Source organism: Aythya ferina, assembly GCF_964211825.1.
Source record: "Aythya ferina genome assembly, chromosome: Z".
In the NCBI taxonomy this organism is placed as follows: Eukaryota; Metazoa; Chordata; class Aves; order Anseriformes; family Anatidae; genus Aythya; species Aythya ferina.
In genome coordinates, this window is record NC_140299.1 from 71,931,246 (window position 1) to 71,950,979 (window position 19,734).

Consider the following 19,734-nt stretch of genomic DNA (forward strand, 5'->3'; position numbering starts at 1 on the left):
TTTTTTTTCTTTCTTTTTTTTTTTTTTTTTAAACATACCCCTGTTCCTATCCTGGTTGCTGATGGAGTCCGTGACGAAGAGGCCGGCCGTGCTGCCAGCCCCACTCCTGCTCTCGAAGAGGGCCGAGCTGCGGGCGGCCTGTGCCCACTGGCCATATTTTGTGGCCTTTGGGACCCCTCCCTGGAGAGCAGGAAACCAGGAGGGACGGGGAACAGCCCTTGCACGTGGAAAGCTGGCTTGGGGCGACCAGAGGCCGACTCGTTAAAAATTTAATTCTCCCCCTTCTCAATAGCTGAATAAACACCCTGCGGGACGCCTGGGGCACGGCACGGCAAGGCACGGCCGGGCCCCTGGCCCCCGCTGTCCCCGTCCCCTCAGCGGGCCGCCGCCATGCCGCGCACCGCCACGGGTCTCCCAGCAACGCCGCCAACACCCCCCCCCCACTCCCAACCAGACTACAACTCCCATGCTGCCTCGCGGCGGCGGCGCGGCCTCTTCCACCCTCCGCGCGCCGCTTTGCCTGCTGGGACTTATAGTTCCGCCTCCTCCCCGCCGCCGGCACGGCGGGCGGCTCCTCTTCCGGCGCGGAGCGCGGCGCGTTCCGGCAGTGGCGGCGGGCGGGGAGCTGCTGCGTCAGGGCCTCCGCCGCTCTCACGGCCATGGCGGGCGACGCCGGCGGCGCCTACCGGCTGCGCTGCTCGCTGCCCGGCCACCAGCAGGACGTGCGCGGCCTCGCCCGAGGCATCTTCCCCGACGGCGGCTTCGTCTCCGTCTCCCGCGACCGCACGGCGCGGCTCTGGGCTCCCGACGGGTGAGCGCTGCCGTCCCCCCCCCCCCGGCGGACGCCGGCCGTTACTCGTGTGGTGGTGGTGGTGGAGGGAGGGGGGGGGGAGGTCTCACAAATGCAGCTGCGTGTGGTGAAATTTTGGTTAAATGCCGAGCTGTACCTGGAGATGGGAAAGGGCTGTTTATCAGGGAGCGACGAGGCAAGGGGGAGCAGCTTTAAGCCGAAAGTTTGGTGTTTAGGGCGGGTGTGATGAAGCAATTCCCCGCCGTGGGGGGGGGTGAGGCGCCAGAACGTGCAGGGAAGCTGAGGGTGCCCCGTCCCTGGAGGTGCCCAACACCAGGCTGGGCTGGGCTGTCGGCTGCCTGGTCTGGTGGGAGGTGTCCCCCCCCCCATGGCAAGGGGTTGAAACTGGGTGGCCTTTGAGGTCCCTTCCAACCCAAACTGCGCTGTGATCCTGTGAAACTGGGGGCACAGTGTTTGCAACTGAGCAGTAAACAACAAAATGAAGTTATACCAGGATTCTGTGACTGGAAAAAAAAAAAAAGAAAAGTACGTGGAGAGCTTTAAATACTGCTTTTTGGTCTGGAATGCTGGAGTGCAGTTTTTCTCCAAGTTTTCATTCTTTCTAGGTCATCCAGAGTAGGCACGCTGCAAGGATAGTTACTAATTCAAGAGCTGGAATATAAAATGCCCGGTGTAGTTCAGTGCCTCAAAAAAAGTACTGTTTCTGTCATGACTCTCAACTGATTATCGCATATGTTTAGTCTTAACAGGGGTTTTACTGAAATGCACTGTATGCGTGGCCACTCAAATTTTGTATCTTGTGTGTGCATCATACCTCCAAGTGACCTCTATCCTCGTGGGCTGATTGCAACTGGTGGCAATGATCATAATATTTGCATTTTCACAGTTGACAGCACAGCTCCCCTTTACGTCCTTAAGGGTCATAAGAATGCAGGTATGTAGTAATATTTTTTTTGAGTTTATTATATAAACGTTAATGAGGTTCATTAGACAGGAAACGAAGTTATAAAACTGAATTGTAATTTCTTTGATACTTAATGTACCTAACTTTCTGATTATGGCTTGTGTAAAATAGCTTTTTTTATAATTTCATTTCACACAGTGACAGCTTGTCACAATGACTTCTGAGTTAACACTGATCGGTGTTTGAGCATTTGATGCATAAGTGATCACATGGCAATTCACAGAATGGTGGCCCTGTTGTCAAGGGTTGAAGCAGTTAATTTCATCTTCTCTGAAGTAAGATATATACACATATATAAAAATACACAGAAATAGAAGAAGCGAGCTTCCTAAATAAACAAATGTTCACTGCCCATTTCATTATCTAAATGGGGATCTCATATTAATTGGTGCTTTAAATATGTGGTGAAGCCTAAAAGGTCGCTGCAGAAAGTTCATCTCTTTAGTCAGGTCAGTGCAGCGTGTGACATATTAAACCGATAACTTTTCTTGAGCCATCAAATAAAAGGTTGGGCAATTTTTACAGTAGCATGCTATGTTTATTTTTTCATGAGCTGATCTAGTATTTTAAAGACCTTTGAACAGCATCATCTTGTAATTATGGGGTGTCAGAAGTAATCACTTCAAGACTGGAAGGTTTTGGGTCTCTTTTACTATATTAAATAAGGGCTCTTGAGACCAGCTTGAAAGTAACATGGAAAGTAACACAGCACCAAAAATTTCTGTCTCTGCATTATAAGCCTCTTGGGCTGCTCTGAGAAACAGGTAAAATGATACCAGAATAATGTCAGTGTGTCAGAAGGTATGGAATAATTTACACTCTATAAAAGGAAACCTAGGATGATTGAGTAGATAAAAGAATAGTTGGCATGTTCCCTTCAGAGGTGCAAAACGGGATGAGGCATTATATGAGGTATGTTATGGATTCCATTACAAGAAAGTATTTGAGGCAATTCTTACAGTAATGCAAAACATTAAAAAAAGGAAAATCAGATTTCAGAGTCAAGAAACAAAAGGCTGTGCTTTCTTTTTCGAATTTTCAGATGGACAGTGAATTCTGTTTATGGCTTATATAGTTTTGTATACTTTGTATAGTTTTTATTGTTGTTACTTTGTATAGTTTTTATTGTGCTTTATTAGCACTATTCTTTTTCAGTTTTATAGCTCTGCATTAGTGGAGCATTTGCAAATCATATCCATGTTAAATAAATCTTCAAATGTTAGTACAGTTTCTCGGTGGTATGATTTTGCCATCCAAGAAGAAGAGTGAAGTATTTTTGGCATGAAGTCTTGTTCTGTGAGGACATAACCCGATAATGTTGATGAAATCTTGACTTTGTTGGTAATCTTAAATCTAAATCCTTGTATTAATAATTTTTCTTGATTATCTGTGCTGTTTGTCAACATATTTTCTCTTGAGAAGAGATCAGGTACTGAAAGAAATTATGGAATATGAATGGTAAAAAGATTTGCAGTTTCCTCATCTGAAGTGAGGAGATTTTTAAGTGGTTCCTTTCGAGGTTGCTGTACCTCTACACTTAATCTTTCCCTGAACTCCTCGATGTTAGGTATGCTTTTAATACCAAGCAGAAGTCCTTAAATAATTAATTTAAAATTGCTAGCATAAGATTTGCTACAGTGCAAGAGACATGTCATTGTTGATCTGAATGTTTATTCCAGTTTGCAGCCTTTCATCTGGAAAATTTGGCACATTATTAAGTGGATCATGGGATACAACAGCAAAAGTCTGGTTGCATGACAGATGTATGATGACATTACAGGTATGAAGTTCTTCTGCATGAATATAAAATACATACTGACTTTTACAAGTCTAACAATATTGTTGTCCTTGTTTTATTTTTTTTTCAGGGTCACACAGCTGCAATATGGGCAGTGAAAATACTGCCTGAACAGGGATTAATGTTGACCGGTTCAGCTGACAAAACCATAAAGCTGTGGAAGGCAGGCAGATGTGAAAGAACATTCACTGGTAAATATTGTTGCAGTTAGTAGTTTCATCAAGATTAACAAAAAAAAAAACAAAACAGAACAAAACAAAACAAAAAAAAACCAACAAAACAAAAACAAACAAAAAACTCAAAGCCTTATGTAAATTGAACCATTTTTAGGCAGAATTTTTAAAGTATCTCAGGTTGCCTGGAAATCACATCCCTTCTATAAGCATTGTACTTATTTCCACAAGATATTAAGCAATGAATTGCTTTTTTTTTTTTTTTTGAGTGCTTCCATAATGAAAATTGGTTATCAGTATATATAGGTGTGTGAAATGGTATGCTGCTGGTAATGGAAAGAAAAGCACCATTAAAAGTTTTCCTTTCTTTTACAAAGGACATGAAGATTGTGTGAGAGGGTTAGCCATTCTCAGTGAAATGGAATTCCTTTCCTGTGCTAATGATGCTAGTGTTCGAAGGTGGCAGATCTCTGGCAAGTGTCTGCAGGTGTATTATGGACATACAAATTATATATACAGCATATCTGTTTTCCCTCATTGTAAAGGTAAGTTTATTTTTTGAGATTTAGCCCATATCGTTCCAAAATAAAATGGCAGATGAGGCATTCAGTAGTTCAATGGAGCTGCCATAACCAAAGAACTCGGGTAGTGTTTCATTCACTTTTTAATTTTTTTTCTTTTTGTGTAAGTAATAAGAAATTTCTGTGATTGACAGAAAATCATGTCTCTGGCAGACTTGCTCTTTGAGGTGAGATGAAAGGTCCTAGATTAAACCTAATTATAAAGCTCAAGTGAAACTTTGGCAAACAAATGGACAAAATACCATCTGGGTTGCCACTTGTATTTCAGCACTGTTTCAGGGTGTTAAAATGGTTTGTGTGGCTTAGCAGTTTGACGTAATACAAATTTCAATATTTGCACAGGAAGTTTTCAAAGTAGTTTATAAATAGTTTAGTTCAGGGATTTTCTCTATATGCCTTATGCGTTTGTTTTTAGAGCTAGAGGTTTGGAGGTTCAGAACTGGCTGTCGCAGATGGTTGCAGAAGAAATTCTAAGTCAGTGACCTTTGTGTAGTGTATGCGTACAAATGGACTTGCACATTTGTTCGGAGGGTAAAGTGAATGTGTAGGTATGACATGTGTACATCATAAATCTCTTCCGTCTTGAAACCCCTCGTAGAGGAGATGCCTGAAGTTCGATCTCTGCTTTTGAGAATGCCTTATGCATGTTTCCTGAACTGTGGTACTCTGGAAGTGCAGTGTAAGACAAAATAATGATAGTTCCCAAGTTCTTTGTTTAAACAATTTGGAGGAGGAGGTGATCTTTTGCCACAGACAATTTCGTTCCCTGTCTGGCTGCTCAGTCTGCAATTTATGCACTTCTTTTTTTTTTTTTTTTGAGAAGATAGCTCTGCAGTGGCTTTCTTTTAGCTCTCTTCTTGTGATTGAGAGAAGTATTGAATTGTAGAAAAGTTCTTTTGCTATTTTAATTTTTAGATACTAAGTTGTAAAAAGGCATCTACTATCATAATACACGAAAATACGTTTTAAAAGCTTTTTTATTTTTTCCTTTGCAGATTTTGTAACTACTGGAGAGGACAGATCTCTTAGAATATGGAAACAAGGGGAATGTGCTCAAACAATCAGACTCCCAGCTCAGTCTGTGTGGTGCTGCTGTGTGTTGGACAATGGTGACATTGTAGTTGGTGCAAGGTATCCAGGTTTTACTTTCAGTACATTTTCAAATCTAAATTTGCAAAACTCTGGGTGAAATTTTGTGCATCACTTTGATTTTTATTTCTGATTATATTTGAAAATACAGTCATGAAAGTGTGTGTGGGGATTAAATTTAAGTATGTGCTATAATTCAGCCAAAAAGTCATTCTTATGGTATTGAATTACACAGTTAAAGAGTAAGTTCCTTGGTAATGTGGTAAACTATGAGTAGACTGAGAATAGACTTGCAGATACTGTATAAAGAACACATTTGATAGGCGTATCCTAATTTGACTTTAAAGCTGTACTACAGATTGGGTTTCACGTTACCCATGTAAGTCTTCCTATGGGCTTTTTTTAGCATGAGGGCAAATTCTTTTTATAAAAAAAAAATGCAGAGGGTTATTAGAAGTAAGGATGGTTTCTCATGACATGGAAGTCACTATTAGAATGTATGTAATCATTTTGCCATTTAAAATAATATTTCTTTTTGAATGTTTTTGTCTCTCTTCAGTGATGGATTTGTACGGGTGTTTACAGAGTCTTCGGAAAGAACAGCGAGTGCTGAGGAGATTCAAGCTTTTGAAAATGAGCTTTCCCAAGCATCCATTGACCCTAAAACTGGCGATTTAGGGGATATTAATGCTGAAGACCTTCCTGGAAAAGAACATCTTAAGGAACCTGGTAAGTTATGTTACCTCTGTTATGTCAGAGTTGCCTCTGGATCTTAGTTCTGAGATACTGAAACTTTCCATAAATTCTGTGGTGGGGGGGAAGCTTTGACCATGTTCAGTAGAGTTACAAAAGAAAACAGCTCAATTTTGCTCTGCTTTCCTTTCATCTCCTCTTTTGGAGTCAAGACTAGTTTAAATATTTAGGTGTATGTGTCTGTATGTGTACATCTTAACATATACATGTGTGTTTTCTAGACTAAAGTGGCTAAAATACTTCTCTTACAAAATAACTTAGAAAAAACTCAGTTACAGGACACTGCAGTGTATTCAAGATGTTTTAGATCTATTATGCCACCTGTGTCAATAATAAAAGACAGTCATGTACTTTGCAAAAGGACTAGAATTTTTTTCCTAAGGAAAAGTAGACAAATACTATGCTTTAGCTTTCATCTTGAACAGTTTGTCTTGATCAACTCACTTTAGAGTTTCTAGGTACTCAGGAAGTTACAGGGGATACAGTTGGAAGCATTGGTAGTTAAGATTACTCTTAAATAGACAAATATCAGGTGAAATAACCTCACCCCTTGGCTCTGATCGGCAAGTGGTATAAATCTTAAAATTGAAGCTTCCCATCTTGTTAGACCATGGGAGAGAGTATCATCTTTCTTGATTGTCACCTCCCTGGGAAAATGGTGAACTTTTGAAATACTTAAGGACTGCTTTCATGACTTAGTCTGGTGGCATATACCATTACTGTAACCATAAAATGCTATTCACAGAATTTCCACTCTTCTTGTTGTAATATGTAGTATCTAGTTTGATACTACATGTATCTAGTTTGATACGCTGTGGCCTCAAATCCTGGTGAACCATCTTTTCATTCTTAAACTGGAGTGCTATTTAAGACATTATTTTTCTCCTCTAAAGTAAATCATACTCTTAGATTTCTTAAAACTGTTAAATATTCCTGTCTGCAGGAACAAGAGATGGACAGACACGGCTCATTAAAGACAACGGGAAAGTTGAAGCATATCAGTGGAGTGTTAGTGAAGGAAGATGGATAAAGATTGGTGATGTCGTTGGTTCTTCTGGAGCCACGCAACAAACGTCTGGAAAGGTTTTATTTGAAGGAAAGGTATATACAACCTTTAATAAGCTTTACTCCTTTCAACGTTAGATGTGTAATTTCACGTTTGAAAAAAAAATAATAATCCTGGTCTTTACTTAGCTAAAATGTAAATTAGGAAACAGGAATTTGTTGATACTTCTTTGTACGTCTTTGATCTATTAAAACTGAGAGGTAGAATTATGAATATTTTCTGTTTTACCTTTGAAATGCATTTTGTAAAACCAGCAAGCTAGCAGAAACAAATTATGTTGCAGAAAGGTCAACTGCCAGCTATTAAAGAAAGGGTCAAGATCTCTAGTATTTATTGTTAATACATTGTAAAGTTAGTTTTAACTGCCCTTCCAAAAGGAGAGAACCCTACAATGTAGAATGAGAGGTGCAAGGGTCACCTGAAATATTAGGTACCAGGCTTCATGTGACCCTTTTCTTTGTCTTTTGAGAGTAAAGACAGATAAAAAGTGAACATTTCCTGTAGTGACGTGTACACAGATCTGTCTTGTGCCACCACTTGAAAAATGCGTTTCAGAGACTAATTTTCTCTTGTATGCTTTAAAGAAGTCTTAGGATTTGGTTCTTTTTTAGTAGTAGAAGTGTTTGTTCTGGCCTGAAGTTTTTTTGAGGCATCTGATGACCCTGTACCTCTTCAGGCAGCCACAGCTGACCATGAGTGTTACGTGATGCATTTTGTTACTTCGTAATATATCTATACATACATTGTCATGATCTATTGTTCTAGCCTGCTTTTCCTGAGATACAGAATTCTGGGAAGTGTAAGGTGCAGCTTCAGTGGCTTTTATTTCCAGCCTCTGTTGGAGGCTGCTGTTGATACAATCTGCAAGTAGCGTTATTAATGTTTTCAGGCTTAGCCCTGGGTCATTATTAGTCTGCGTGTGGTACATCTCTATGCCAAATGTGTTGACAAAGTTCTTATATGTTCTTCTTTTTATTCTACTTAAAGGAGTATGATTATGTTTTCACTATTGATGTAAATGAAAATGGACCTTCCTACAAACTGCCATACAACATAACTGATGATCCTTGGCTGACTGCATACAACTTCCTGCAAAAGAATGATCTAAATCCAATGTTTCTGGATCAGGTGGCCAAGTTTATTATGGACAACACTAAGGGACAAACACTGTTAAATACAAATACACAATTTTCAGATCCCTTTACAGGTAAAAATTTAAACTTCATGGTGCACAACTAAAAAGTTAAGTAACAAAGAGGTAAAGATGTGTACTGTAACATGTTATATTATGCACTGAGTTTCCCTGTAAGTATATTTCTTCACAAGGGTAGGGCATGAATGTGGCAGAATGGGTTAGAGTATTTTGTATGCTGTAGTGCAACTTGAAACCTATTATTGAATATTTGACTAGCAGCTTGGGTCATTTCACAAGCAGACTTCCAAGTCACAGAATGGCTGAGGTTGGAAAGCTGCCTTCTGGAGGCTGCCTGGTCTAACCCCCAAGCTCAGGCAGGACCACCTGGAGTCAGTTTTCCTGGTGCCTACTCAGTACCTCCAGCCTGGGAGACTCCACAGCTTCTCTGAGGAACCTCTTTCAGTGCTAAGTTACCTGAACAATGAGGAGGGATTTCCTGATGTTCTGACAGAACCTCCTGTGTTTCATTTCACTTCCATTGCCCCTTGTTCTGTCACTGGGCACCACTGAAAAGAGACTGACTTTGTCTTCTCTGCACCCTTTCTCTAGCTATTTATATACATTGCTAAGACTCCACCTGAGCCTCCTCCAGGCTGAATAGTTCCATCTTTCAAATCTTCCCTCATAAGAGAGATGGTTCAGCCATGATTCTCTTCATCATATTTGTGGCCCTTTGTTATACTCTCTGTTATGTCCATGTTTCTCTTATACCAGGGAGCCTAGAACTGGACACAACACTTCAAACATGGCCTTCTCAGTGCTGAGTAGAAGGGGGAAGAATTATCTGCCTCCTCCTGCTGGTAGTACTTTGCCTAACGCAGCCTGGGATACCATTAGCCTCCTTTGCAGTGTGGCCAGATCACGGGCTCATGTTCAACTTGGTGTCCATTTTCTGCCAACCTGCTTTCAGTAGTCCCTAGCACATACTGGTTCTTGGTGGTTGTTCCTCCCCGGGTACAGGACTTCTTGTCAAACTTAAAAGAGGTTTCTGTCAGCCCTTATATCCAGACTGTCCAGATCTCTCTGGATGGTAAAATAGCCCTCTGGAGAATCAGCCAATCCGCTCATTTTTGTGCAAACTTGCTGAGGATACACTCCACCACATCATCCAGATCATTAATGAAGATGTGAAACAAGATCGAATCCACTACTGGCGTTTGGGGTACAGTGCTAGTTACTGGTTACCAGCTAGATGTCCTGCCACTGAATACCAGCTTCTGGGCACATCTATTCAGCCAGTTTTTAGTCCAACTCAGTCTGATCATCCAGATTTCAGTGTCCCAGTTCCTCAACTTCAACTTCCTGTATAGGACTTTCATGTCCTCAAATCATGGAGGGCATGGCACAGACAGACGTAACAAAAATGCAAAAACTTGTCAACTCTGTGAGATATTTGTCAGATCAAATCTTTCAACAAAATGCTAATCAGGCTGGTTGTATTTTTCAGCCTAGGCTCAGTTTCCTAATGTAAGAAAATCCAACCTTTTATATGAGGGTAACAGGTAGCCAGATGCTGTTAAGGCAATGAAAGAAATACAAAAAATCAACTAGACAAAGGATGAAACTGAGTGAAATACATAAATGACCCTTTTTCAGACAGTGAATGAGAACTATAAAAAGTTAATTATCAGTTGAAATGTGCTAATTGATTATACCCTGTCTATTGTATTACAAAATAAACTAGATTTCAACCAGTTTTACCAAGTTGAAGGCAGGAACAAAAAGTGAAAATAATTCTAGATCTTACTCCTGCATTGAACTACAAATAAGAATACAGGCCGTTAGTCAGGTTCAAATGTATCTCATGGAACTGCAGTTGTATAAACTTATGCATATACCTTTGATTTGTCTGTGTCCAAATGCACAGTGTTTATATCCTAGAAAACAAAGTTTGGGCCCTGAAATTATTAGGAAGAATTTGTTCAATGTTAGCAGAACTGTATGTGGAGGGGATTAAATTTGTCATAACACCACAGTAAGACATGAGACATACTTGATTTTTTTGGCTTCATTTCTGAGTTGCATCTATTTGAAAATATTAGTACTTTAGTAACATCAAGCGGTGTATGTTTCACCAGGTGCTGGACGTTATGTTCCAGGCTCTTCATCTGGATCAAGTACGGTACCTGGGGCAGATCCATTTACAGGTAACGTAAAATTCATACCTCTTACTGAAATTTGTCTTGCCAGCATTTAAGGTATGTTACCACATTCAGTTGTCGTGTGTTCGGCTCCAGAGCCCTCTTTGTTGCAGTGCTCCCTTTGGGGCAGCTGTGTGGGATAGACTGGTTAGGTGGTCTCCACTGGTGTGAAAAACGTCAAAGCCTGTCCAGACCTGTTTAGTAGAGGAGAGAGCTCTCTGCTTGTCTGGTCTGCCTTGTGCCACTCTGTCCTTTACAGTAGAGGACTAAGTTCTCAAACCTTACGTTTTGTCATCTCTTATATGCATGACCAGCTTGGGATTGGCTATTTTCGTAGAGTTAGTTTTTTTTCTTTTTTTTCTTTTTTTTTTTTTTGTTTTGTTTTTTGTTTTTATCCTATTACTCTTTTTATCTTATGTGGCTGTTACTGGTACCTTCCGTGCTAAATTTCAGATTCCAACCCTTCCTGTCTTTGCTAGTTAAAAGCCCTTCTCATAGTGATGAGCCTGTTTACAAAGACACACTATCTTTCTTAATAGTTTTTGCTCCTTGGAGAGGGTCCTGTAATCATAGACTTGTCCTTGGGGCTCTTTTGCTGCTTGATACTCTCCAGGTCTTTCATGGCATTATAATTGATGCCTGGGTGGAAAAGTAGCAGGGGTAAAAATTTGAAGGCCTGGCAAGCTGTGGCAGTCTCTGTGACTTTCTGGATCCTGGTTCCTAGCAAACAACCAACCTCTCAAGGTAACAGGTCACATCAGTAGATGGGTGCCTCCATACCCTGCAGAAGGAGGCTGCCCACCACTGCTTGCCTTTCCCATTTCTGCAGATATTAGGTGCAGTCTCAGCTGGCTCTGTTCTCAAACACCCTTTTGGGTGTTTGTCCTCAACACTGCCAGGGCACAGTGTCTGCTCTGCAGGTGCAGATCTACATATGGAGCAGAAGCCTTCCTGCTGTTGCCAAAAGCCACAGTATTCCCCATCTTGGCAGTCTTTTTCCATACCTCTCCCACTATGATCTCCAGCTGTCTTCTCCCTTGCATTTTGTGACTCGGGCTCTGTCTGCAGATACAAACACCTTGCCAGTCTCTTCTGAACTGATAGTTCACAGCCTTGTCACCTGTCCCTGCAGCTCCTTCACCTGAGGACTCAGCACCACATCCAAAACCCAGCTCCTTGAGGAGACGCTAACAGTACCCCAGGCAGAGGGAGAGGCCAGGCCTGGGCATCAGCACCCTCTGCCTGCACCAAGGGTTTTGGCAGCAGTGGTGCCAGGGAGCACGACAGAACGTCTCTCAGCAGTGGGTCACTTAGCTTGTGCGTGCTGCCACTGCCAGCACCATGCTTACACATGCATTCAGATAAAATCCTTAAATTTCAGGAAGAGTTGAAGGACTTCTTTTTAATTATCATAGAGCAAAATAACACCCTTAGTAGTGATATTTCAAAACTAGTGGCTGAAAGTGGGTATGTTACCTCTTTACCACTGGTGGTGTTTAAAAAGTCTAACCTCCCCATTCAGGTGCTGGTCGCTATGTTCCTGGTTCCGCGTCAAATGCAGTAGCCCCAATGGGTGGGGTTGATCCATATACAGGTAAGAAATGAGGCCTGTTTATAAAAAGCATCACTGATCTTTTTTTTTTTTTTTCTTTTGACATGAATTCTATGCTGTTGCAAATTTATGTTTAATTAAGCATAATGAGCAGATTGAAACCAATTATTTTAGAAATTACTGAGAAAATAAGGGGAACAAAGCCTTTTACATGTAGGAATCAGAGAATCAGAATACCCTGAGTCAGAAGGACCCATTGTATCCACCTCCCATCTCATCCAAAAATAAAATCTGAGCACACTGTCCAAATGCTTCTTGAGCTCCAGAAGCTTGGTACCGTGACCGCTGCCCTGGGGAGCCCATCCCAGTGCCCGACCACCTCTGGGTGCAGACCCTTTCCCTAACCCCCAGCCTGTCCCTCCCCTGTCCCAGCTCCGTGCTGTTCCCTCAGGTCCTCTCGCTGTCCCCAGGGAACAGAGCTCAGCACCTGCCCCTCCGCTCCCCTTCTGTGGAAGCTGCAGACTCAGTCTCCTTGTCTCTAAGCTGAAAGCAAGTGACGCCAGAGGTCCTCATGCATCTTCCCCTCCAGTACCCTTCACCATCATTGTTACTCTCCTTTGGACACCATCTAGACATACTGGTAGGGTATTGTTCTATGTCAAACACTTTGATATGCTGTTGAACTTCTTTTATTTCCTTTATGTAGGAACGGGCGCTTACCAATCTGCTGCAGCAAAAGCTGAAAATATTTATTTCCCGAAGAAAGATGCTGTCACCTTTGACCAGGCCAATCCTACACAGATATTGGGTCAGTATTTTAATTTCAAGGATGGCTTTTTTGTTTTGTTTGAAGTGACTTAATTTTTGATCTTTTCAAAAAGCTCAATTATTTCCTATAGCTTTACTACTCATTCTCAGTTTTGACCTTTTAAAATTACATTAATTACTTTAAGGATTTGAAGGCTTAGGAATACAATTAATTTTCAGAAGAACTCCTATCTAATGCAGAATATAATTTCTTTTCCCCCGTTAGCTTATGTCTGCTGTTCCATGTCTTGTTTACCAAGCTGGTACATTTGAACACTGAGCATTTTTTTTCAGCTTCTGGATATGTGCATCATATGCAGTCTCTTTCTGGTTTTGCACATGAAAGTTTCAGTTCACTAGGTTGCCATACAGTGTGATCTAAGCTGTGTTAAAGTGAGGCATTCTGCAGTTTCACAGGTTCAGAGGGTCTCTTCTGTATTTAAGCAGAACATTCAGCATTACAGAAAAAGAAAATAGTGTATAGTAATACTACACACTTCTGATAAATGTTGCTGTTGCCTTCTATTTCTCCATCTTTCCCCATCTTTATTGCTATTCTACAGTCTCTTCTGTACTTCCCATAGCTATTCTACAGAATCTGTACCATTTGTCTTCAGTTTGTTTCACTGTGTTTCTGTGGAGTGCTTTAGTATGATTATGTATACTAGTTTGCATCCACAGTGCAGGAAAATACAGTACCTGCCTTGAATCTCCACATTAAAATTCTTTTACTAATCTTTTTTTCCATTTCTTCCTTCCTTCTCTCTGCTTTATATGCAGGACTTGAAAATGTTATAGGTAGTCTGATGAGTAAACTTAAGAACTGCTTTTTAAAAAACATATACCTTCACCTTTATCCAACTTCTTGCAGAGGACAGACTGCTGACTGTTTTTTCTATTGTCCTACATATTGTTCAGGTTTCGTTTTCTATTTAAAAGTATTTGTCAGTCTTCAGTTGGTCATACCCTCTTTCTCTGTATTCTTTATGGTGGGCAGGTATATGCTTATTCAGGGTGATAAGAGATTCGCAAACTTTTTTTTTTTTTTTTTTTTTTAAATGAGGTTGTCACTAATAAAAAGATCTAGCCTCCTCCTAGTTTTGCTTACATTTTGCAGTAAAACTTTGTCCAGAACTTACTAAGAAGGAGAACTTCAAGAATGGTTGACTTTCATATTCTGTTGCAGCAAAGCAGCGACTTTTATTTAATCCCCAAAACATACTGCAATTGTTTCTTTCTGTTCGGTGTTCTTCAGAGATAATTAAGTATAGACCTAATGTGGTGGTTTGTTTTTTTTAGGCTTGAAATCTGATAACTACATTTACTGAGTTTCCTGCAGTCCTATAACAGTGCATGGTTAAATACATTTGTAAATATAGCTGGACAGGGCTAGATTTAATAGCTGTATGTTTTTTTCATAATGGGCAAACAGTTCACTTTTGTGCATGCTCTAAGACTCATTACATAAAGATGTACTAATGTAATATTGCCTGCTGGCATGTTTATTGATATGGCCCTCATCAATTCTGGAAGAACCACAATTGCCAGGTGCTCAATGCTGTACATTATAATACCACTTCCAAGACTTGGATTTTAATTTAGATTGAAGCTTGAATACATAACAAGGCGCAATCATATTTTGCGTGTGGCACTTAAGCAAATGAAACTACAAATACTGATCATACTATCCTGATACATTTGTTTCAATAGTTCGTTTCTACTCCCTAATAGTAAAGAGGAATCACATTTCAGTTTTGACAGCTATTGGTCTTAGGATGCTTTTCTGCATCTGTGCCTACACATAGGCTTAGATGCGAATATTGAAGCATAATGATTCAATATTGAAGAAGCTTTATAGCATCACCTGCTGTGATGATTAAACTTAGAAATATGATGAAATGATGAGAAGTAATGTTTCATTAAAGATTTTTAAACAATCTTAATAGTTGTAACTTCTTTTTGAAGTGTTTTGTAGTGTAGTATTTTATTGAAGATCTGGATTTGTTAAGCTGTAATGTCAGAAAACTGTACCTTTTTATTGGTCTTACAGGCAAACTAAAGGAACTTAATGGTACTGCAACTGAAGAACAAAAGCTTACAGAAGATGACTTGATAATGCTAGAAAAGTTATTGTCTGCAACATGTAACAGCTCTGCAGAAACGCCTACACCTCAACAGCTTCAAACGTTATGGAGAGCAGTTAACTGGCCAGAAGGTAGACACTTGAAATTATTTGTTTATATTGTTGTTTCATCGGTACTTCCACCATGAACCAGAACACTATTGCTGGCTGTTACAGTCTGTCTCCTAGAGTCTATAACCCAAACAGAACCCAGAAGAGGACATACAGTTATTTACAGAACAGAGAATTGGTAGTTAGCAGTCAGTTTGCTTTTGTTGGCACAACAGTAAAGATAAAAGAGACACCTGATATAAACATCGATTGCAGTTATTTCGTTAGTAGGAGCTTCCTCAAGACAGAGCTGTGAAACTTATTAGGAAATAGAGCAAAGAAGTGTAAAGTTGGAGTCCTAACTTGCTATCAAATGAGAGATTAAATTACAGAGGTAAGTTATAGGAAAAAGAAATATCTCAAATGTATATCTTGTTTAGTATGGTGGAAGTTGGAAGTTACTGAAGTTAGTTTATGTGGTCTGGATTACTGAAATAACATTCTTTGACAAATGCAAGTGGAGATGATTTGATTTAATAACATAACATTTTCAGTACTGATGGACCAGTTGGAAAGACTATTTTGTTTGTAAATATTCTGGAAAAACAGGATGCGTTGCATGTACGGATAGCTAAATATGCAGTTTAAAATGAACTGCTTTCTTAAAATTGAGGTTAAAAGTTTATTAACAGGAAGAATACTGTTTTTATTAAAAATTGCTGTTCATTGGATAACATTACTTAAGCTATATTCTGTAGCGCTGGGAACTGGTGGTGGCTAATGTCTTCATATCAGACTTTATATTGTACAAAGTCTTAATTCGCAACGTGCTGCATATCTGCAGGAAAAACTGCTCAGTGGGTAGCTCAGCAGGTTCAGCTTCCTAGCTATGTTTGTAAGCGTGGGATAGTGGTGGTAGCCATGAAGAGCCAAATATATTTGAAATTCAGAGAAGTTGAGAGGAACTGCTGAACAAACTATAAATTTAGGTTCCTTAATGATACCCAGCTGATCAGTTGAGAATATCTTTTATTTTTCTTCTAAGTTATATCCAACAGCTGAAGATAGCCTAAAAGCATCATTCTCCTGCAGACAGTTCGGTAGTTACACTAAACTGTAAGATATGGAGTGAGGACAAATTGATACGCTGCCTGTACAGGAGTATTCAGTAACTAAGTTAAGTTTTGAGAAACGTTTTTGGATTAGTCACTATGCGTATTTTGTGTTCAGCATTTGCCTTCAGCGTTAGTGATCAGCTTTTCGGAAAGATTTCTAAGACTTGCTTGAAAAGATCTGTGTCAATCTGAAGGAGCGTATTTTTTTCTGTCATTATTGGAAGTATTAGTAGTATGGTTTGTCAGTGCAACCTTTTTATGACTTTTTGATAATTTGTGGTTTATCTGACTTTCTGCATGAAACTGTTACTGTCTGTTCTGAAAGCTAGGGATTTAAGAGTATCTCCAACAGAAATAAACTCACCAGCATGTTTGCACATAATGCAATTCTAATACTAAAACATTTTTTTTGTTTCTTAGATATTGTCTTTCCAGCTCTAGACATTCTTAGATTGTCTGTCAGGCATCCCACTGTGAATGCGAACTTCTGTGGTGAAAAGGATCATGTGCAATTTATCCGCCTTCTCCTCAAATTTCTGAACCCTGGAGGAAAGCAAGCAAACCAGCTGTTGACACTTAGAGCTCTTTGCAATTGCTTTGTCAACCAGGCAGGCCAGAAGCTTTTGATGGAACAGAGGGATGAAATAATGACACAAGCAATAGAAGTTGCATCAGGCAATAATAAGAATATCCACATTGCATTTGCCACACTGACGTTGAACTATGCTGTATGTTTACATAAAGTCAACAACACTGAGGGCAAAGTTCAATGTTTATCAGTAATCAACACAGTTATGGAAGTTGTTCAAGATCTTGAAGCTGTTTTTAGACTGCTTGTGGCTCTGGGGACGCTAATCAGTGATGATACAAATGCTGTGCAATTAGCTAAGTCTCTTGGAGTTGACTCCCAAATAAAAAAATATGCCTCTGTATCAGAACCGGCTAAAGTAAAGGAATGCTGTAGGTTTGTTCTTAATCTGCTGTAATCGTGTTAATTAGCACTTGGGAAATACAGTGTATGCAGAATATAACTGAGAAAATACTGTGGATGACTTGATTTGTTGTGAGTTACAGAGCAAATAAAACTTTTTACACTGTTTTTCATTTGACTGCTTTTCTGAAGTCTGCAGTGCACAGGATCTTTGCAGGAAGCCCTTCTCTTGTAGCTCAGATTGAAATAGATCTGCAAGTGCTTAAAGGTCATCTAGATGTGATCCAGTGATACCATCTCATCTGCACCCAAGCCAAGTTTCCCCAATTCAGTGTAAGGACTGTTTCTTGACCACGGTGTTTGGCAGCAGAGAAGGAGCCCTGAGAGCTGTTAAGTTCAATGGTGCTCTTCATCACTTTATTAGTTAACACTGGCTGTATTAACTCTGGTCAAATATGCTAGTAAGGAAGTGGCATTCGTGTAATTTTCCATCATCTTTTTTCTACTTCCTTATAAAACCTAATAGGGCTCTTCCTGTATCTTTTTTTTTTTTTTTTTTTTTCTAAACCTAGAAATAGGTGGCTTTTTGAGGGGTAGAACATTGAACTGATGTATAGACATAGTGCTTCAGTGATAAGTGAATATCTTGTTTGCAAAATTTCCTAAACCTCTACAAGTCTTTTACATGACTTCAGCTTTTAATGCACAAGAACATCTTACTAGTATAGCAACAGTCTTATTTTAAAGTATGGCAGAATATATTTAGACAATAAAAAATGGGTTATGTTGAGAGTGGGAGGGAAACTTAGGTGTATAGTACAGACAACTGTGGAAACTAGAAATGTGCAGTTTTATGAAGTAGCTTTAACGATACCTGTGGTGAATTTGAAAAGGGGAGATATTTTACGGGTCTTCCAGCAGATCTAAGATGTTCACTTCGAAAAGGGGATATTATTTTTTACTAGTCATTCCAACTCTATCTGCTTAAAATTTAGTAAGATTACTAGTGACAATTTCTGTTTTCCTATGCATATTTTTGTGCCTGAAGGATTGAAAAACTGCATATATTACACTTTTGTTTAGGGTTAAGATAAAGCTAGGATGGTCAATGTTCCGCATGTCTCTTAAGAAAAATAAAAGATTTAAAATAAGTTGCATTTTATATAGACTCATGGATGGGAAACATGGAGAAATGGATAATTTTATCTGGCATATGAGCTCTTCATCACAATACTTGTCTGCATCAGCTGTACCAGCTATGAAAGGTGTTGTGACCAAGAGCTTTTTTTTCCCCTCAATCTCCACTAAAGTATATGAATTACTGTTACTTCCAGCAAACCTTGTTTGCCGGATCTATATATACACATACTCAGCTCTGTAGTTGCACTCTTGTGTCGTTACAGTTCTGATGGATTTTCAGATACATATCCTTGTCAACAGCCTTGATCATGGCCTTAGCCACCATTTTTCATGTTTGATCCATTGTGGGCTCAAGCGTGAGACACTCGACACTCCATGACATCATTCAGGATTTACAGTGCTTACCAATAGGGGGAAAAAAAAAAAAAAAAAACGAAAAAAAAAAAAAAAAAAGATACCTTCCTAGGAAACTCTGAAGCTATCCTAAGAAACTATCTTCAGGAAATATTTCTGTGAAATGATGTGCCTGTCTGTTGAATTTCGGTTGCCTGGTATACAATTGTTCTTGAAATTAGTTCTGACATATTGTGTGCTCTTTAACTGTGTTTGTACTTGTGCTATTCTAAGAAACCTATACTCATTAACCTTTTTGCTTCTGTTATTGTGGGATTACTCTGTTACTGATTACCTCTACGTGAAAATTGTCATGAATTTCCCAGACCAAAAATAATGTTTATGTTAATAAACATACTCTGGCAACTCCAACAACTGGTATATTAAGAGATGATACAAAATGCACTTAGATTTAATTTGCAGGGAAATGATTTGGCATAGCAGAAAATCCTTCATTGGGGGCTGCAGCAGTATGTATCAAGATAAATCAAGCTGCATGAAAACGTTTGGATAGAAGGCCAGATTCTGCTACGGAGTTTTGTGATATCTGGCAGTTTGGTAATTTTGCACTGTGTGAGAGAACAGAGAAATTCGGAACATTTGATTCCATCTCCACAGGAACCTTCTTTGGAGGGTGTCTCCACAGAGACGTGCAATAGTAGCTGGCAGTGGAGGTAAAAGTGAAAAGTTACAACACCCCCTAGCGCTGCTTGCTTTAAGGTTTCACTTCAGTGAAAGGATGTTAAATCCGTGCCCAGGAAAAGAGCAAGACAGGACCACACCGTGCGACCTCTTGAGACCAGAGGATGCTGGCACAACACTCAGAGCTGGCCTTCTGTCTACATCAGCAACCCTCAGATAACTTAATGCACTCGAAGCAGTGCTCCTGATTTGAGCTTGTTTTCTCTAAATTCACCAGGGTACAAAAAAAAACCAAAAAAACAAACAAACACGGTTGGGATTTTTTGAGAGCTCTTGCAGAGAGATTTTGCCCTCTTTTGTTGAGGGCTTCCCACTACCCCCCTGTGAGGGTAGTGGGGGGTAGTGGGGCA

At 39.9% G+C, this 19,734-nt stretch overlaps 2 protein-coding genes across 2 annotated transcripts in view; one reads left to right on the forward strand and one right to left on the reverse strand.

Annotated features, from left to right (window-relative positions):
* IFT74 (intraflagellar transport 74) overlaps positions 1–414 on the reverse strand; it is a 41,046-nt gene extending 40,632 nt beyond the window's left edge. Inside the window, exon 1 of the mRNA XM_084504184.1 lies at positions 39–414. Within this exon, the coding sequence (XP_084360310.1) occupies positions 39–155 (117 nt within the window). The 5' untranslated portion in view covers positions 156–414. The remainder of the gene's footprint in view (positions 1–38) is intronic.
* Positions 415–574: 160 nt separating this feature from the next.
* PLAA (phospholipase A2 activating protein) lies at positions 575–17,317 on the forward strand. The gene is made up of 14 exons (XM_084504479.1): positions 575–811; positions 1,552–1,745; positions 3,455–3,555; positions 3,644–3,764; positions 4,124–4,291; positions 5,323–5,458; positions 5,976–6,145; positions 7,113–7,270; positions 8,223–8,442; positions 10,509–10,577; positions 12,094–12,165; positions 12,830–12,931; positions 14,981–15,145; positions 16,639–17,317. Exons 1-14 carry the CDS (start codon positions 660–662, stop codon positions 17,202–17,204), a joined length of 2,394 nt encoding a protein of 797 aa, XP_084360605.1. The 5' UTR covers positions 575–659; the 3' UTR covers positions 17,205–17,317.
* Positions 17,318–19,734: the final 2,417 nt, after the last annotated feature.